Raw genomic sequence first — 18,201 nt, forward strand, 5'->3', positions numbered from 1 at the left:
AGACTGAACGGGCAGTAGCTGGTGGCCGTGAACAGTTCCTAAGGAATGCACTAGATGCGACCCTCCTCCCAGATGACCATGGCAATACAGGGAGTATTGGTATTGGAAGGTAATGGCTTTTAGATATTTTGCAAACAGTGACAGATAGCGGACATGAAGAACCAGTGGAGGTGCCGGGCAAAGGTGTTTATCCTAGACAAATGGGAGGTTGCAAATTCGCTGTTGTCGTTGTCGTAGGCGCCTTCGTAGTCGCTGTCGTAATCGCCGTCGTAGTCGTAGGCAGTACCGTTAGTATATTTAAAATTAACCACCAACCGCTGAAAATATGAATTATCGCTTATTTCTTTTGTTCATTACATGCCAAGTAAAATTCGAGAACGTAATTTCATTTGAATAGCTTGTTCAACCAGGTCTTAAACAATCGTCACGTCGGTTATAGCTTGTTATGATTACCTGAACCATGCGTAAAGAGAAAATCGAAACATTTAACGTCGCGAGAAAATGGATCTTAATGAAGACCTCTTTCATAGCTTTTAATTTAAGGATTTCAAAGATCGTCGGTTGCAGTGGCTTGCTTACTGAGCAGAAAAACGCGGTCCCAGATCCTTTCATATTAAAAATGTTTGGTTAGATCGCTTGTTTATCGTTTATTTCGTAAAACTTTTCGTTGTCATCGGTGCCGGGTCTGAATAGTCATAAAAACTTGAGTAACGCTATAATGTGATATGAGGGGCTCGGTGGCCTTAGAGCAACCGGTTTTGCTTACTGAGCAGAGCATCATGAGTCTAATCTCAAGCCCATCCACATTCAAGATTCTTCAATTGTTTTATTTGTTAACATGACTACATTTTAATAACAGCAACTCGATGATAAAAAAGGAGCTCGTCTGCCTAGTGACAAACGTTTTTGCTTAATGAGCAGAAGACCGTGGGTTCAATCCCAAGCTTCTTCGCGTTATATGATTGTTAGGACATCAATTCAGCTTATCGTTTATCAAAACGAACCCTGCTGCAAACCCAACCCTATTACCCAATATCCCAGTGATTCCTCGTGGAAGTGCAGAGGTGTTCTCGGCTTCCATTAAAGCGAGTGTCGCGTCAACACATTCCTACCCCTTCCTTTCTTGACCTGTGTTCGGGCGCGGCCGGCGCTGGTATTGCCTAGTTGTAGATCACCAGTTTTTACACATTGAGGATGATTGCTAGTCCCAAGCATCGTCTATTGGTTCTGTGTGTAATTACAGCTGGTCTGACAATAACATAGTAGCAACCGTGGGCGGTCAATCATGCTCATGCTCTTAAAGCTGTTGATGTATGTGTTTAATGTTTTGTGTTTTAGTCATCCTTTACGTTTATGTTTTAAATTAGTTCAAAATGCTTTCCCTTGTCCTCCCTCCAAATCATCAATAAATGTAATCCCTAATCTCGAGTAAGCCGCGAGTAATCGGCCCCCGTTCTACTAACATTAGTTGTAAGAAATGATATTCCTGTAAAAAATATTCGGCTCCGCAAATCTAACGCATTTGAGCCTTGACAAATAAATGGATTATAAAAAAAGTACTTAATTTCAAAACTCATCCGAGAGGGATCCCAAGAAAGCTAATTGAGCCATGCGTTTTGCATTGAGTCGATATAGGTTCTGTGTGGTTTCACAAGTTTTGAAAAATAGCCTCTCTGATGGAACACTTGTTACCATTCTTGATAAATAGTCTCGAGCAATGGGGTTTACATGGGGATATACACTACGGATTTTCTCCCCATCATCCAAAAAGATAGACAGAACGTGGGAAAACAGGCTGATGCAAGAAATTTTGTAATTCTGCCGATATGCCCCCATGGCGATCCAGCTCTGACATAGCAGAGGACTGATGAACCAGAAATATTTGTTTATTTGTTTATTTGTTTATTTGTTCTTCGTCTTCGACAGTGTCGTACAGACTAGTTTAACTTATGCTATGTTTTTAATCCTCCTCCCTATATCGTAAGAAGTGAATGTTTGTTCATAAGTAGATTAATAACTTTCTTTACCATTTCGTCATGAATATCCCACAGGCCTCCGGTTGGTTTTGGTGGGGGGACAGATTTGTGCAATCATCGTTCGGTACTATAGATCTGCTCAGACACAATTTCAACTGCCCAAGCGTGAGCTGAAGACTCCAATATTAAATTGCATAGACAAATGCACTGAATTTTTTTTTTTGTTGGATCGAAACAAAAATCGAATGAAAAGGATTGATCCAGTCGATTTTTGTCGTGTTTGAGATCGATTAAAAAAAATCGATTAACCGAACCAAAAGCATCGATATTTTGTGTTTCGATCCAAGATCGCCCATTGCTACTAGTGTGGTACAATATTCCATTTTCGTCTGCAACATCGTGGAAAATCCAGATACACACTGATTCATTTACACGAACGGCAGTAGAGCTCACATGGCTAATTCTACAAATTAGGAAAATAACCATATAGGGTATCCCTGATAAAACCCTGTGCTTTATTGCAAATAAATCTTCCGCGAAAAAATCATTTTGTAGCTCAATAGTTCACCCTGAAATAGATCGGGAACTTCCTTCAAGGTAGTCGGAATTGTTTACATGCCGAGTCTAAGAAAAAGTTCGGTTGAAAAAAAAACACCGAAAATTCGAGAAAGTTTCGGGATGGCACTTCTTGATTGGACCGAAAACCAAACACCATGTTTACTTAGTGCTATGAATTTATAGTAATATACGTTAAGTAAAGTGTAAAATTATGTCGATAAATAGAGGCATTTCCTACATTACCGGGAACTCGGGTTGTTCCCGGCCCTCTATCTCGGTACGCAAAAATCTCCGGCCAATGAGACCACCACCAATCGATTCAGCAGAGTTTTTCTCTTGAGAATATGTATAACATGTTGACTGAAATTGTTTGGCAGCTGAGATATTCAATTTAGTCGCGGTTTTGTCAATTTTTGCTCACTGTGCGCTGTGATACTTTCATTATTGTACACTAGATTGATACAAAATTCTGATGTTTTCCCATAGTAATGTCCATATAACCTTCAAATGGTTTGTGCCAAGTCAGTTTTTTTTTATCAAATGAGTTTGAATTTTAGAGACTAATCAGAACTCGAATGTTGCATCAGTCTATTGTACTGCATAGCAGTTAGGAAACTCCTCCTACATAATGCAAAGCAACAAGCACCTGTCATCGTGTCTTCTTGTTTTGTTTTCTTGTTTTAGCTCATATACATAAACAAAGTTTTATTCTCATAAATATTGTACAAAATTTAAATATATTTTCATCGTGTCCAATCCTTAACAAATACGTATTTACAAACAATATTCGTCGTTAAAATTAACATCCACTCGTTTCGACTTGCCCGGTGTTTGGATTTCCGTTTTTCCGTACACGGCATCCGATATTCTGCCCAGTCGCTTCCGTTGCCTGTCATTGTAAATCCTCCTAGTTTGGAAATAGCTCTGTAGTTACAATGAACTGCTTGATGATTTGCGTTTAACTTATAGTTTTTGTTATGAATATAAATAAATAAATAATTTCGTTATTCTAAAATCGCGGCAATCAAAGTTTTCCTTCTTTTTTTTCATTTTTGCCGACAACTCAATCACTCTTCGATGTCTTTTAAAAATACTCGCATCCACCATCCATTCACAACCAATTATCACAACTTAGATAAGATTGTCTAAAAGTACAATTCAACACACACACACAATGTTTCTCTCATTCGCACAATTGAACCAACAATTCGATTCATTTCACGCCACAGTAGTTACGATTGGTTTTTCCGTAGTTTAAAACTCTAGCGCAGTAAGATTACTTTTGCTTTCCAATAAAAAAAAATAATAACGAGTACAGTTTCTTGATACTTTTGAGGTGTTTTCGTTCACTGGTTGTTGCTTTGAGCGATTTGTGTTCATTAAAAGTGTTTTCCCTTGTTCCAAAGATTTCCTTTTTTTCTCTCCTAGTTATCGTTATCGATCTATCGATGAAATCCGGCTACCCTCGCAGGTAGGTTGATTGAGTGTTTCAAAAACCTAGCACCATTCAACGGTCGATTACATCGACAGATCAATGCATTTACCTTGCCCCTCCTGGGTGACACCTATTAGCCAACTAAAAACAAATCAACAATTGAAGGAACAAATTCCTGGACTTTGTTCCGATCCTCTTTCTCTTCTGCTTGTATAAATGTGCCTCGCGAATACTGCTGAACACTGCTTTCCCCAGCTCCAGTCGGCCATTCTTCCTTGTCGGGTTCACCGACTGGGCTCGAAATGCAGCCTAATTCTCCCAACGGGTGGTTGCTTGTACGTAGATTCGTTGTATTTCACTGTTCCGATGCCATTTGCTCTCGCCTAGAATTGCAGTATCTGATTGATCCAGTCCCGGAACTCCGATATCCTCGTGTACACGCCGGGTTGGTTTGGTTCCGCACAGCCAATTCCCCACGAGATGACACCGGCCAGAAGGAAGCGCTTGTCCGGCCGTTGGATCACCATGGGGCCACCGGAGTCACCTGAAATTTCGGGGGCGGAAGATTAACTAGAGAGTTTTGAACGTATGAAAACGATTTTGAATACCTTCGCAGGAATCGTAGCCGCCCTTTTTCCAACCGGCACAGATGAAGATGTGCGGGATGTGTTCAATGTAGCCCGCACTTCGGTACATCGTTTCGCAGATCTTGTTCTCGATCACAGGAACCGTCACCTCCTGCAGGACGCTGGGTAGTGGACCGTCTGAAATGGTGGATACCGGCAGATGTTAGAAGGGCTGATAAATAATGCAAGTGAATGTCGTGCAATGTCTTGACAAGATAATTCTTAGCCTTTACAAGATGGTTCATTGTCATTCTGAAGCTTTTGGCACAGCATGTAAAATATGTTCAATCGAAAACTGCTTTATGAATTTTAATACATTTTTTACGTAGGACTACGTCTGTGATTTCTATATGGGGGTACACTTTGTGCAAACCGAAAATGGAACATGTAACAAAATTATGAAACATTTTGAACGTTAATAACTCAGCTGCCCCTGGACCAATTTCAGTAATTTTATCACCAATTGATCAAAAATATTCCTACGCATCTGTTAAGGTTAGGACTTTATCATTTTTCAAAATTTCACTACTGAAAATTGCAAAAATGTACAACTGTTCCTATGATCATTAAAATTATCACCGATTGCCTTCAAAAAGCGATTTCCCTGCCACAGATTTCAAAGTTGAATTCCATCCTGTCTCACCAAACGATGTTTATTCAATCACCGTGCGGTGAGCGGTGGTGTTCTCCAGTTCACAACGAAAGGTTGCCTGCAAGCGGCGAGCTGCAGGCCAATGTGACCATGCATAGAAGGAGGAAGAAGCCGCACAGCTAATGATCGGAATCAGTAGCTCTTCGTGAGTCGCTGTGGGCCATCTATGTCAAGCGCGTCATACTAAACAGTATAACAGAGAGAACCCCGCTCAAATTCCTATTCCTACACAAGCTCCTGCTGCAGTTAACAAATAAGATTTATTATATAAGACCACGTAGTCCTACGTCACCATTGCGGTCAACCCCGTTCCTTGAAGTATTTCTATAGTTTTTGGAAACTGCTTCTTAAACTCGTAATAATGCCATTTTGACATGTAAAACTGCCATGACAGATTTTCTATCGACATGGTATGTGAAGATTATCAAAATGAAAATTAATCTAGCTCTACTGATCACGAATAAATGATGGCATTTTCGTTAATATTTATCAAAATAAGTTATCAACACGTTTTTATAAATATGGCAACAAACTAAATTTGTTGTCACTTTCATGTTTCAATTATAACAGGATATCAAATGTTTGATATCTAATTCAGTAATGAAATGAGTGTTAAAAATCGATTTTATTTTTAAGTGGTGTCCTAAAAAATATGAGGAAGAATGCTGCTTACAATCTTCATAATTAAAAGGGCTAGAAGAAAAGGGGTGCAAACGACAGACCTTAAAAAAAAAGAAAATGGATCTTACAGATACTTCGAGCAACATTTTTTTTTTTTTTCCTTTGGTTTGTTTTTTCCGTTGATCTTGTTTTCCGTGCTGAGCACCAATGCTACCGACGTGCCAGGAAGGCAGCTCCCACACCTGGACCCTACCTATCGACCCATCAACTCATGAACCGGGGACCAACGGCTTTACTTCCCTTCCGAAGGAAGGAGTGATCAGAGATGTTATGCCTCAGAACATCCCGGCGGCGCCGACTGGAATTGAACCCAGGCCTGCTGGGGTGAGAGGTAATCACGCTTACCACTACACCACCGGCGCCGTTGCGCAACATTTCATAAACACTTTTAAATTAAGAGCTGTCCTTAAACACTTTAAGATGGGAAGAGAGGTTTTGATAAGTGCATGTATGGTTCATATTATATTTTTTTTCGACCAAACGTAGAACGATATTACATCAATTAATTAATGTGGGAAGTACTCAAGTGATTATTTTAAGTTTATTAGTTGTTGGTCTTGCCTAATTAGTTAATTAAATGCTAAGCTTATATTTGCATGTAAATTGGCTGTAAAATATAGTCTTCAGATCTATTTTGCCATTCATTTAATTTTTAATCACATGACGTGACCAATGCAAAAGAATCGTGTTATTTATTATTATTTCTTTCGTAGGTCACGTCGCGTACGTGTCATGTCTTCTTTGGAAGCACCTTTAGGGTGTTTTCCGGAAAATTTGAAAGTTTAAGGCTTTTTTTGCTTTCAAGGTTACTTTAGATAGTTTTAGTCGATTTAGCCATTATTGACATAATTTTAACTTTAACAATGGAATTTTTTCCTTGAATAAGACCGGCAGATTTAATATTGTTATTAGCTACTTAGGGTTATGGTTATTTTTCCGGTTACAAGCAATTATGTGCATTTTATATAAGTTTGTGTTTTCATAGCCAATAGCGTTTTACTGCCGGTAGCCAGAACTCAGTCCTATCTTTATTTTTATCGATTTTGAGTTAGAATCATTGTTCAGTACACTAAATTATTTTACATGTTTTTTACGCGGTTGGTCCCGCTGAGTCGCAATTTATACGGTACGTTTGTAATGATTTCTCGATGAAGTGAACTTCCTCTAAACTTCACTCAATTCCAGTGCACTTACTCCAAAATCATCAACTCGTACTACGAATGCCACTAGGTCTTTGCGAAGACGACGATTGTTTCATAAACCTGAACCTGCCAAACGCCGTCAACAGGATTTGATGTGTGGAACTTGAAGCTCAATATCTTCTTCTAACAGCACTTTCGCTGTACCACCTTTCATGAAGAAGTTTTGGCTATACCTTTCGCGTGTTTCTCGTGACGTCACAGTGCACTAAGTACGTGAGCTGGTGATGCAGAAGTTAGGAACAAATGACTTTGAGACATTCAGACTAGTCACTAACAGTAAGGTTGTCAGTAATCTGTCATTCATTTAGTTCAAACTCGGTATGAGTCCTGATCTGAAAGGCTCATTCGACTGCAACGTAGCCAAAGGGAATATTATTCCGTGAGTTCAAGGATAACAGGACCGTTACAAATTGTTTGCACCCTTCTCCAACGCCAAATGATAATTTATCCCTCAGCACAGAGTCACCCAATCACCCGGATCATCAAGAGAACGCCATGACAGAATAAGTGACAAACCACCTCGCTGCACAGTGCTCGTCAACCAGCTTGTTCCTGAATTGCCGGCAGGCTTGCAATTGCTCATTACAGCTAAAATGCTATTTTTGTTATTATGAAACAATGGGATGAGAAATTGTCAAACGACGATGAAGCTATCAACCATCACTTTCAATTGTTTGTTCACTGATTTAAGCGTATACGCATAGAACTGTGCACGGGGCTGTAAATTTTATTAGTGTCAGGTTTACTTGTTTACACATCAATAGGCCGGAAATCGATGACCAACACCATTTTGAAATCCAAGATGGCGACTTCAATTTAAGAAAACATTATGTGTACTCTGCTGGCCACGGAACGGTCGTCCGGAAGATCAATTAGTTAAAAAGATTCTAAAGCTCCACTGTTTTTTTCAATCCCATTTACTTCCGTCTCGATTGTTAAATCGAGCTTTTAAGCTAAATAACAACTTCACTGTTTAACACAAATCTAAGAAGTTGACAGCTCGCTCCCCTACAAAGTATCACCGAGGGGCGCTAAGACCACCTTTACTGATGTTCCCGAGGACCGTCCCGTAGTCACCAGAGTGCACATCCTGGTCTCAACTGCAAATTCATCCATGCAAATCCCAACAATTTGATTCTAAAAATCGCGGAACTCTATTTTATTTTTTTACAAATTGACTACTTTTACCGCTTTGCTGTCCCTGGTTCCAGATTCAAACCCATTGCTGCGTTATGGTGGGGGTTGCTAAAATAGCTTTAGCAACGCATTGCTGCGGGTGGTCTTAGACTGTACACTGGGACGCACCGAAGTTGGCTTCATGGCCAGCCCTTATACCTCCCACCACAGTCGAGCCATTCCAGTCAGCGTTCAGCAGTTGTCCCGGCTCTGCTACGTGAGTAGTGCAGGGGTCTTCCAACTCGACAGCATAGGCAAGCCAACTTCTGTTATCGATTCAACGACTCCTGTTCCGTCCATTCCTTCCAGCCATGAACGAAAAGGATCGTTTGTTGGACCTCTGTTTTGTTAGTGAAGAACTCGGTACTCACTACAGCATGATTCGAGCTCCATTTTTCGTTGCAGTGTCATGTTCGAAGTACTTTCGTTGATGCCAATTACGCCAGTTTGAGCTCTTTTCTCACAGGTATTAATACGTCATTTCAATGTGAACCGAGCTGCTAGCATTGTTTGTAACATATTACTGAAAGCAATCGATCAGTTTGTTCCAAAGAATTTAAAAAAAGTAGAAGGGTCTGTGCCTAGAGGCACGAACGGAAGCTTGACGTAGGACCGCTAGGGGACGGAACAAACGTGAACATTTAGTTCTTTTAATTGATCAGTCATCAATTATCTTAACTCTTTCCGTTTTTTATTTGTAAGCGTATCAAATATGTAGTATTTATTTCAAAGAGAAAGTTGATGAAGAGAATCCAAGGGACAGTCAACTTGAGTATTTTCCATTCATCTACCCGACTTTAAAAGGTGTATTTTGATTTTTTTGTTATTTATGAATTTTTTAGTTTTGTGCATTTTGGTATTAAAGTGTATTCAATTTACCCCTCACAGGATTTCCTTCCGAATTATATGAATGGGGCGGGGCGGAAAGTATCGTTTGTGCAGAATATGTAAAAAAGGAGGGACTTCGAGAGATTGAACTCGTGAGAGCTAATATTCTCACAAATTTGATTTTATTGGCTTTCTGGGGACTGAATATACACCCAAAGCGAATTATTCCCACTTCTCTCAAATTCTATATGGACTTTTAACACTTCCTACCAGCGTGTTCTGGAAAATGGTCGGACGATGATTATTCTCACCAATACATTCGGGCCTACAATTCCACACCTTATATAGAGACCAGGTTGAGCCTTGATAGCTAGCTGCTTGCTGTAACTGATGACCTTGACAAATGTCCAAATAATACTCTTAACAAATTTATGGTGGTCCTGAAAAGGACCATTTTGAAGAGATGGTTGAGTAATGCTGAGCTGAGCACGACGAGCTACTGATTCCGATCCTAGCCTAGCGGTGGGACTTCTTCATCCTTCTCTATGGTTGCTCATATGAGCTCTGCAGCTTGCTGCTTGCAGGCAGCCTTTCGTTGTTGTTGTTGTTGTTGTTGAAAGCACTCCTGATGCTGCTGCTACTACTGCTGCTGCTGCTGCTACTACAGCTGCTGCTGGACTAGACACCACCACTTACGGTGATTGAATGAGCACCGTTCAGTGGGACCGCATCGAATTCGATTTTTAAGTCTGTGTTAGGGAATGCGCTGTTTTCAAACATTCGGTGATAATTTTGATCACCATTGCAACAGTTGGACATTTGGTATTTTTCAATAGTGATCAATTGAAAATTAACTAAGTGTTCATTTTAGCAGATTGGTAGATAAATTTCCAATCGTTTGGCTTGTTTAGAATTAACATCTATCTGCTATTGGTCGAAACCTGACCTGTAAATGTAATGTAAAATGTAAACTTTGCGGGAGACGATGTCTTAACACTCGAAAGCAATTTTGTGAAATATGAAGTAAAACAAATCCTAGCTAGTTCTGCATGATGATTTATTTGCAAAGTCTCCGGGATATACCAGCTGGCGATTTGTTTTTTATGATAACTCCTTACTTGAAAACAAGCAAAAACTCACAAACAGGCTGCTTTTTCATGATATACAGTGTGATAATTCAATAATCAATAAATTATCTCAACATTTAGTGGCAAACCATTCATAAATTTTGGTAACATACAAAAAATTCTATAATCCACATAAAATTTCATATGTAAGCGCCTATTGAAACAATCTTTTCGACGTCACTACAAGGGTGATTTATTAAACGAAAGGAACGAATCGTGCGGAATGAAAGCCGAGGAAAAACTAATTGCACCAATATATTCTGGCCTACAATTCCACACCTTTTATAGACAGGTTGAGCCTTGATAGTTAGCTGCTTGCGGGAACTGATGACCTTGACCAATGTCCAAATAATACTCTTTAACAAATTTTTGGTGGCCCTGACAAGGACCGTTTTGTAGTGATGGCTGAGTAATTCTGAGCTGGGTGTTCAACACGGATGAGGCTGTCGAGCTGTATGTCGTTTGGAGCGAGGGTGACACGCTTGGCATAGAAGACCGACCCGCAGCGACTCACGAAGAGCTACTGATTCCGATCCATAGCATAGCGGTGCAGCTTCTTCCTCCTTTGATGGTTGCTTATGTGGGCTCTGCAGCTCGCTGCTTGCAGGCAGCCTTTCGTTGTTACTGGAGAACAATTTTCAACGCCACACGCCGAAAACACTGCTACTGCTGCTACTAATTTCGATGCCCGAACACCACCACACAGTGGTGTGGTCGTTGTGAGCGTGTGGTTCTGAGTATGGCGATGAGTGTGCAAAATATTACGCAATTCCATCCTCCCTATTCGCACGCGCCCGAGGATCGGAGGCGAATGCCACTTCGACTTGTTTCGTCTACTTACTACTCTCTGAGGACTGTGCTGGGGAAGCAGCATATGCATGTAGGTAATTGGTGAATTTGTTAGTTAATTCGACGCTTTTGGACAATGCTGGACATTTACCAGTTTTTCAATTGTTTCTTGTTGAAAATCAACATTCGGAAGCATTGTTATCGATGCGTAGCCATATTTCTGATCGATTGGTGATAAAATTATTGAAATTGGACCAGGGGCAGCTGAGTTATTAACGTTCACAATCTTTCTTAAGTTGTTACATGTTCCATTTTCGGTCTTCCAAATAGTACAGCCTTCTCGCGACAGTTGGCTTATACCTGAATTGACTGTTGCTTTGTGTGCTTTACTACCGCTTGCTACCGTACGTTCAGATCTGAATTCAAAGTATATTGGCAATAGTGCACGCACGAACGAATGAAAGCTGCATTAGAACAGTCGCATCTATACCCGCTTTGCTAAAATCATCGTGCTCGGAACGTAGTGAACCGAATGGGCTGAATTTATACATTTCTTTATGACCAGGTTTTCAATGTTTCTGTCGTCATGACAGCCTTCACAAACCGACGACATCCCTCAGCTTACCCAAGTGGCTGTCACGAGACATTATATACAATTGATATACGGCAGTGGAGTATGGAAGAAACCATACAAGAAACCCAGAAAAATGATCCCGAACAGACAAGTCGGCCCGATGTCGGATCAATGTAAGGTCAATTTATGATTGACGTTGGCCAAATGTCGGGTCGTTGTAGGGTCAATTCTGTGTTTATGTCGGGGGAATGTCGGGTCAAAATCGGGTTGGGGTTTGGTAGAAGTCAGGTTGGTGTCGGGTAGGCTTATATTTTTCGCCGGAATGTCGGAATGTCTGATATGCTCAAGACCGCGCGTTTTAAAAAAATATCGGATGAAAATTTTACAATGGGCAGCACGAACGTGATAGCAACCGAACGAGCTTTGGCGTCACACTGGTAGTGTAGTAGCAGTCTCCCGACATACGAACAAAATTTAAAAGACAGCTGCAACGAATCGGCAGTTTGACGGACTGCTTGTGTATTTTTTTTTTCTTTCTTTTCCTTTATTTAACGTCGGTCTCTGTTCCGCAATCTAGTGCCAATCACCGACGGACATCGATTGCCATCCATTGACGGCAATCAAATGTGCAAGAAGGCAGCTTCCACACCTGCGTAGGATATCGCACCCATTCAATTCAACACACATGGGCCGGGACCAACGGCTTTACTTCCCTTCCGAAGGAAGACGTGACCAGAGATTTTTATGCCTCAGAAAAATCCCACCGACCTCGGCTGGGATTGAACCCAGACCCATTGGGGTGAGAAAGCAGTCACGCTTACCACTACACCACCGGCGCCGGCTAAACTGCTTGTTGTATGTACGAGGAACGTTACGAATGACCATCCGAGGCTGTCATAGCCGAACGAACAAAATACATGAATAAGAACGAGCTGTCGTGTACTGCACAAGATGGCAACATTGCATGTCGTATGACAGCCTTACTGTGGGCTGTCGCTTATAGCTCTCAATCTCAAGGCTGTTGTAGGAAAAAGAAAGCGACATCTGTTGGAATACTGTCATGAGGCGGTACTTTTGGGATGCCTGGCTGTGTGGCTTCTTTCTCGTTCTTTGTATGGTCATGTGGGTAAATTCTTGCAATTTTCAATAGGGACATTTTGAAAAATGATAAAGTCCTAGCTTAAACAGATGTTCCATTTTCGGTTTTCACAAAGTGTACCCCCATATAGAAATCACAGATGGGTAAAAAACAATTTTACCCTGTTTGGACCAACTCTCGTTTGAAGCGTCTAAAAAAGGTTTAAAGGAAAGCATTGAAAAAAAAATCAGCACAACAAAACTGCGTCGTCAAAGCCACGTTACCGTAACAGCCAATAGGGTTTATAAAAGACTGAATAATCAGCTATATCACGCACATCAAAATCGTTTGCAACGGAGTCTAAAATCGAAACCGAAAGGATTTTGGCGCTATATTAGTGATAAACGAAAAAAGATCGGGCTTTCGTCAATCATTTCCAATGGTGAATTAGAAGTTTCACTTACCGATAAACTTGCATCCTTTTTTCGTGAACAATATACCAGAATTTTCTTAAATGAACCAGCTAGCCTACAATAAATCGTCAATGCCTCTGCCATTGGTCCTCAACATTCGATAACAACCGATGATGTCCTACCCGCACCAAACCGATTGAAAAGTTCCACCAGGTTTGGCCCCAATGGCATTCCAGCCATTATTCTTAAAAATCGCATCCATGCAATTGCATCTCCGTTAGCATCAATATTTGATTCTTTGTTGGCTTCTGGTGCTTTTCTTAGCTGCTGGAAAAACTCATTGGTTTTCCCGGTTCATAAAATAGGATGCACGCGTACTGTATCTACCTATCAAAGTATTGCCGCCTTGTGTGCGTCGTCAAAACTTTTTGAACTGATTGTCCTGGACTTAAATCACAGAAATGCTCCCAATATATCTCATCAGATCAACATGGATTTGCTCCCAAACGGTCGACTGACACCAACCTTGTGACATTTACTTCTTTTGTCGTTCGCCAAATGGAGAAAGGCTCGCAAGTAAATGCGATTTATATGGATCTGTCAGCTGCTTCTGATAAAATGGATCACGAAATTTCCCTGGCTAAGTTTGACAGATTAGGAATTGACGGTAACCTTTACTGTTGGCTGCGCTCGTACCTGACTGGACGAAAAATGTCCGTCAAGCTTGGTGATCACGTTTCGTCTTCGTTTCTAGTTAAGTCCGGAGTACCACAAAGCAGTCATCTCGGTCCATTCCTTTTCCTGCTATACATGAATGATGTTAGCAACGTCCTCAAATGCCCCAAAAAATCTAAAGCTGACGACCTGTTATCAACAAACCAAGTGACGCTTTCTTTCTTCAAGGATAACTAGAGGCCTTTGCTGCTTGGTGCAAAACGAATCGTATGGTCTTAAATGCTTCTAAATGCTCTGTTATTTCCTTTGGGCGTAAGCTACCACTGCAAAGTCGTCCAGAATGCAGATTTAGGTGGAAGGAAATGTTTTGAGCCTAAAATTGAAACTTTAGACTAAAAGTCTCTTCTACAAAGTTGTTCCTTATAGTTAGACCCTCATATGACAATGAATTCAAGAATTATTCTTTTTATCATTGAAATAAACAATCTAACTTTTTAGTTTGAAGAAATTAAGGTATATGTGCATTCACTAATGAGGGCCTAACTATAAGGAACAACTTTGTAAAGAGATTTTTAGTCTTAAGTTTCAATTTAAGGCTTAAAACATATACTTCCACCTAAATCATTCTGGACCACTGTGCACTGGCCCTCCACGAATACGTTTTAAATTGTACCTCTCTAAAACGTGAGAGCAGTACTTCTAGACTCATCCCTGACGTTCAAAGATCAAGTTTTATACGTCGTTTCAAAAGCCTCATCGCAATTGGGATTCATTTTCCGTTTCAGCAAACATTTCAAGGATGTGTATTGATTCATTGAAGGCATTATATTGCTCTTTAGTGCGTTTACACTCGATTATTCTGCTGTGGTGTGGGCGCCGCGTATTATCAAAACGGAATAAATAGAATTGAAGCCGTCCAACGGAAGTTCGAAAGTTACGCACTACGTCACCTACCCTGGAATGACGGTACTAATCTTCAGAGCTATGCTGATTGATGCAGGTTGATTCATCTTAATTCACTCAACGTTAGGAGAGATGCAGCCAAAGCTTCTTTCGTCAGTGACTTACTAACGTCGAATATCGATTGCCCAGAGCTTCTTAGTCAACTGTTGTGAACATTTGCAGACGTGCCCTTCGTTCCCATATGCCATACGTTTCGTTCAAGTTCTCTAGACTGACTGAATTTTTCAGTATTTTTATAAGTACCCGCAACTCAGACAACCAGAATACACGTATATTCAAAGTTGTTTTCGTGATATACAAACATATATACAAACAAACCAGTCGTATAGAATGCAAAGAAATTGCTTATACATACAAAAATTGGAGGCCATATACGTGCATATTTTCGTATAATTGCAAACGAGTTGATGTATCATCATATACGATTTAATCTATAATAACAAATCAATTTAAAAAAGTCTTACGATGAAATCCGATTTAATTTGTGATACAGTACGACAGAAAAATGAGTCATCGTATATAAGTCGAAAATTTGCATTCTATACGATTTAACTTAAACATAATGCGAGGTTTGCCATACGATTTTGACTTAAACTGTAGCAATTTACGATAATGTGTGTACGTTTTTATACGACTTCTGGTTGTCTGGGAATTTAAAAGAAGTCAATTGAAATTGCATAATTATGCTATAAATTCATAATCACTCACGGAACTTTGCCTTAAATCACTAATGTCCCTTGAACTTTGCTGGACATCACTAATGTTTTCAATGCCTCTCAGAGATTCCTTAAATTTTCATAATTCCCTGACGCTTATGAAGTTTTCGGATCATTCGTAGCATTCTAGGGACATCTCATAATTCCACCGAACTTTGTGTAAGTATCTGACAAATTCCTATCCTCAGGATTTTCTGAATATCATGAAACTAAGTAAAGGTTTCTTAATTTCTTTGAAGAGCTCAGAAATGTCTTGAAGACACCTTGTATTTAATCAATTAAACTGCCTCGAAGTTCTCGTATCAACACAGTTAGATTTCATTATTTTTTTTAAGTTCTTGATTTTCCCATGATCCTTGGAGGTGAACCAGCCCAAGGCTGAAAGCCTCCCTAATAAAGATAAATAATAATAATAATATTTCCATGATAGTCATACAAAATTCTCAAAATATTCTCACATTTTCCTGATGTTAATATAACTACCCTTACGTCCCAGAAATTTTCTTGGAATTTTCCTGAATTTGTCGAAATTTCTGTATCTTCTTTCTTCATTTTCGCATTTTAAGCTTATTGCTTATCGCATATTAGCTTATTTTGTGCTCTCAACTAACTGTAGATATACTTACACAGTTATTAATTGAGATAAATTCATTGGTAATAGATAATTAATTGAGTTTTCTTTGTTTTTACTGATAAATAGTCAATGACTACCTATGACCACCTACAACCACAGCACTGCAGAAACTTGGCCCCATAAACGCTATATTTTAATAAGTAGTTGGAAAATTACGGGAAAAGTTGTCTCTTTGGATTGGTGATGGTATTCTACCTTTGATTATCGAAACACATTTAAGTTCTTGATATTTTCTTTTTTCTAGTGTGTTGAATGTTTTGAATACTCTCAACCCCTAAATTTATGATATTTGGTGTTCGAAAAAAAAAAGAAATCGGTTTTGTTCACTAAAAAGCAACTGAAATTATGTGTTCTTAGTCATTCAATATAAAAAAAAGTCAACCTTCACCAACAGAAACTAATTATTCCTACTAACCTTCATACAGTCGACCCCACCCGGTGACGAACGCCGTCCGTCCGATAAAGTTCTCATCACCTTCCGGCACGCAAACCGGAATGATGTTCGGCTGGAACACCACCGGTTCGTAAAACCTAAAATTAATGTCACCCATTAAAATCCCAATCAAATTCGATTCCACCTCCGCACGAATATGGAAATCAAAACAAACCGATCAGAAGAATACAATTAAAAATGAAAATTACCTCAACAAGGCCAAATCGTACTCGAACGTCCGTGGGTCGAACTGCGGATGGGAGGCCACAATCTGCACCCGTCGCTCCTGGTAGCCGTAGGGTTCCTCCTCCAGTGCCAAATCGTACTCGCCTAGTCGAAGCAGCAGATCCGACGGCGGGACACTGAAATCAGAAACGATTCGATTAGATCACTTCAACTCTGGTAAACTCCCGAACCTGGAGCATCTTCATACTTATCCACGCAGTGAGCCGCCGTGATGGCCCAGTTTTCGTTCAGCAAAGCGGCACCGCACTTGTGCAGGTAGGTTGAAGTTCGCCACTGACGGAGGGAAATTTGCCACGGCCACCGTCCAAAGGCTGCCTTCGTTCCACCGACGATTCGGGGCTCCGGGAACATTCGCTTGCCACACACTGCCAACACAAGAAGGGTCGAGTTTAATGCACTGCTGCTGATCATATCGGAAGTGTGGGATGGGATGGGATGGGATTCTGATGCGGTTTTTGTTCGCCACAAGAAGGAGGAGCAACTATGATGCAATAAAAAATTACAACCGCAGGCTAGTCTGACTGTTCGACTGGGTGTTCGCTTGTAGGAGGTGGAAAAAATGTGCTGAAAGCTCCGAGGGTACAAATGATTCTGACCGCCTGTGAGGGAAGTTAGAACAACGATCGCGAGCTATCTTTAATACGGGAGAAGTGTAAACGGAGCATCAACCAATAAGCAGTGAAATTTTTGATTTTTATAAGCTGCGTAGGAAATTCGCTTTTCAGTTGTAATTTTCAATCAACAATGTTTGTAATTTTTCATAATTTAATTGATTTTCTACTGTAATTCCACCGTGCTTGCACAGCACAAGATGACTGCTACTTTTTCACTCTTCTTCACAAGATTGGAGGGCGGCAACATAGTCAATCGAGATTAATTCCTAGCAATGCCGATCCGATCTTTCGCGGAGTTGGAAGTAGACTTATTGATTTTTTTCTTTCTTGCGATTTAATCGCTGAGCTGACTAATGGGCAGCATTAGGTTTGCAACCGGGTCCATATGGGGAGGCTGGCTTCGATTAACTCCCCAGTGAAGGGAGAGTTCGTGCCGATTCAGGGTGTAATTTCGCTTTCATCTGCTGCTTATCTCGAATCGGCAAAGCAGAGCAAAGATGACCGAGCGAAACTGAAAAGTGCTGAGGAAGCGCAACATTTGGAGGTCAATCTAACGAACGTTGGATTTGCGTGTGAATGACTGGGTTCGAGCGCGTGGGAGGGGGGAACAGATTCTGAGAAGCTGTTTTTTGTTTGTTTGTCATTGACCCTCGGTCATGACACCTCACTGTTTGCTGTGGCACGCAGTAGGAGGTTGGTTTTGCTAATCATCAAGCTGTCGATCATCATCGGTACTTAAAACAGGTTCGTGGACAGGATGGCGTATGTGAATTTTTCGGAGATTGATATGCTGGGTAGAGGTAGG

General features: G+C 40.5%; 1 protein-coding gene across 2 annotated transcripts in view; it reads right to left on the reverse strand.

Moving 5' to 3' along the window:
• Positions 1-3,504: 3,504 nt before the first annotated feature.
• The window catches only part of Np (Notopleural), a 125,718-nt gene continuing 111,021 nt past the window's right edge, over positions 3,505-18,201 (reverse strand). For both annotated transcript variants that reach the window (XM_065216587.1, XM_065216588.1), the window contains 5 exons: positions 16,970-17,147; positions 16,746-16,898; positions 16,519-16,634; positions 4,578-4,733; positions 3,505-4,513 (listed from right to left, as the gene is read on the reverse strand). In XM_065216587.1, coding sequence (XP_065072659.1) covers positions 4,353-4,513; positions 4,578-4,733; positions 16,519-16,634; positions 16,746-16,898; positions 16,970-17,147 — 764 coding nt within the window. In that variant the 3' untranslated portion in view covers positions 3,505-4,352. The remainder of the gene's footprint in view (positions 4,514-4,577; positions 4,734-16,518; positions 16,635-16,745; positions 16,899-16,969; positions 17,148-18,201) is intronic.

This window comes from Ochlerotatus camptorhynchus, unplaced genomic scaffold (genome assembly GCF_037179485.1).
Source record: "Ochlerotatus camptorhynchus isolate MF236.1 unplaced genomic scaffold, CSIRO-AGI_Acam_v1.1 ptg000064l, whole genome shotgun sequence".
NCBI classification, from domain to species: domain Eukaryota; kingdom Metazoa; phylum Arthropoda; class Insecta; order Diptera; family Culicidae; genus Ochlerotatus; species Ochlerotatus camptorhynchus.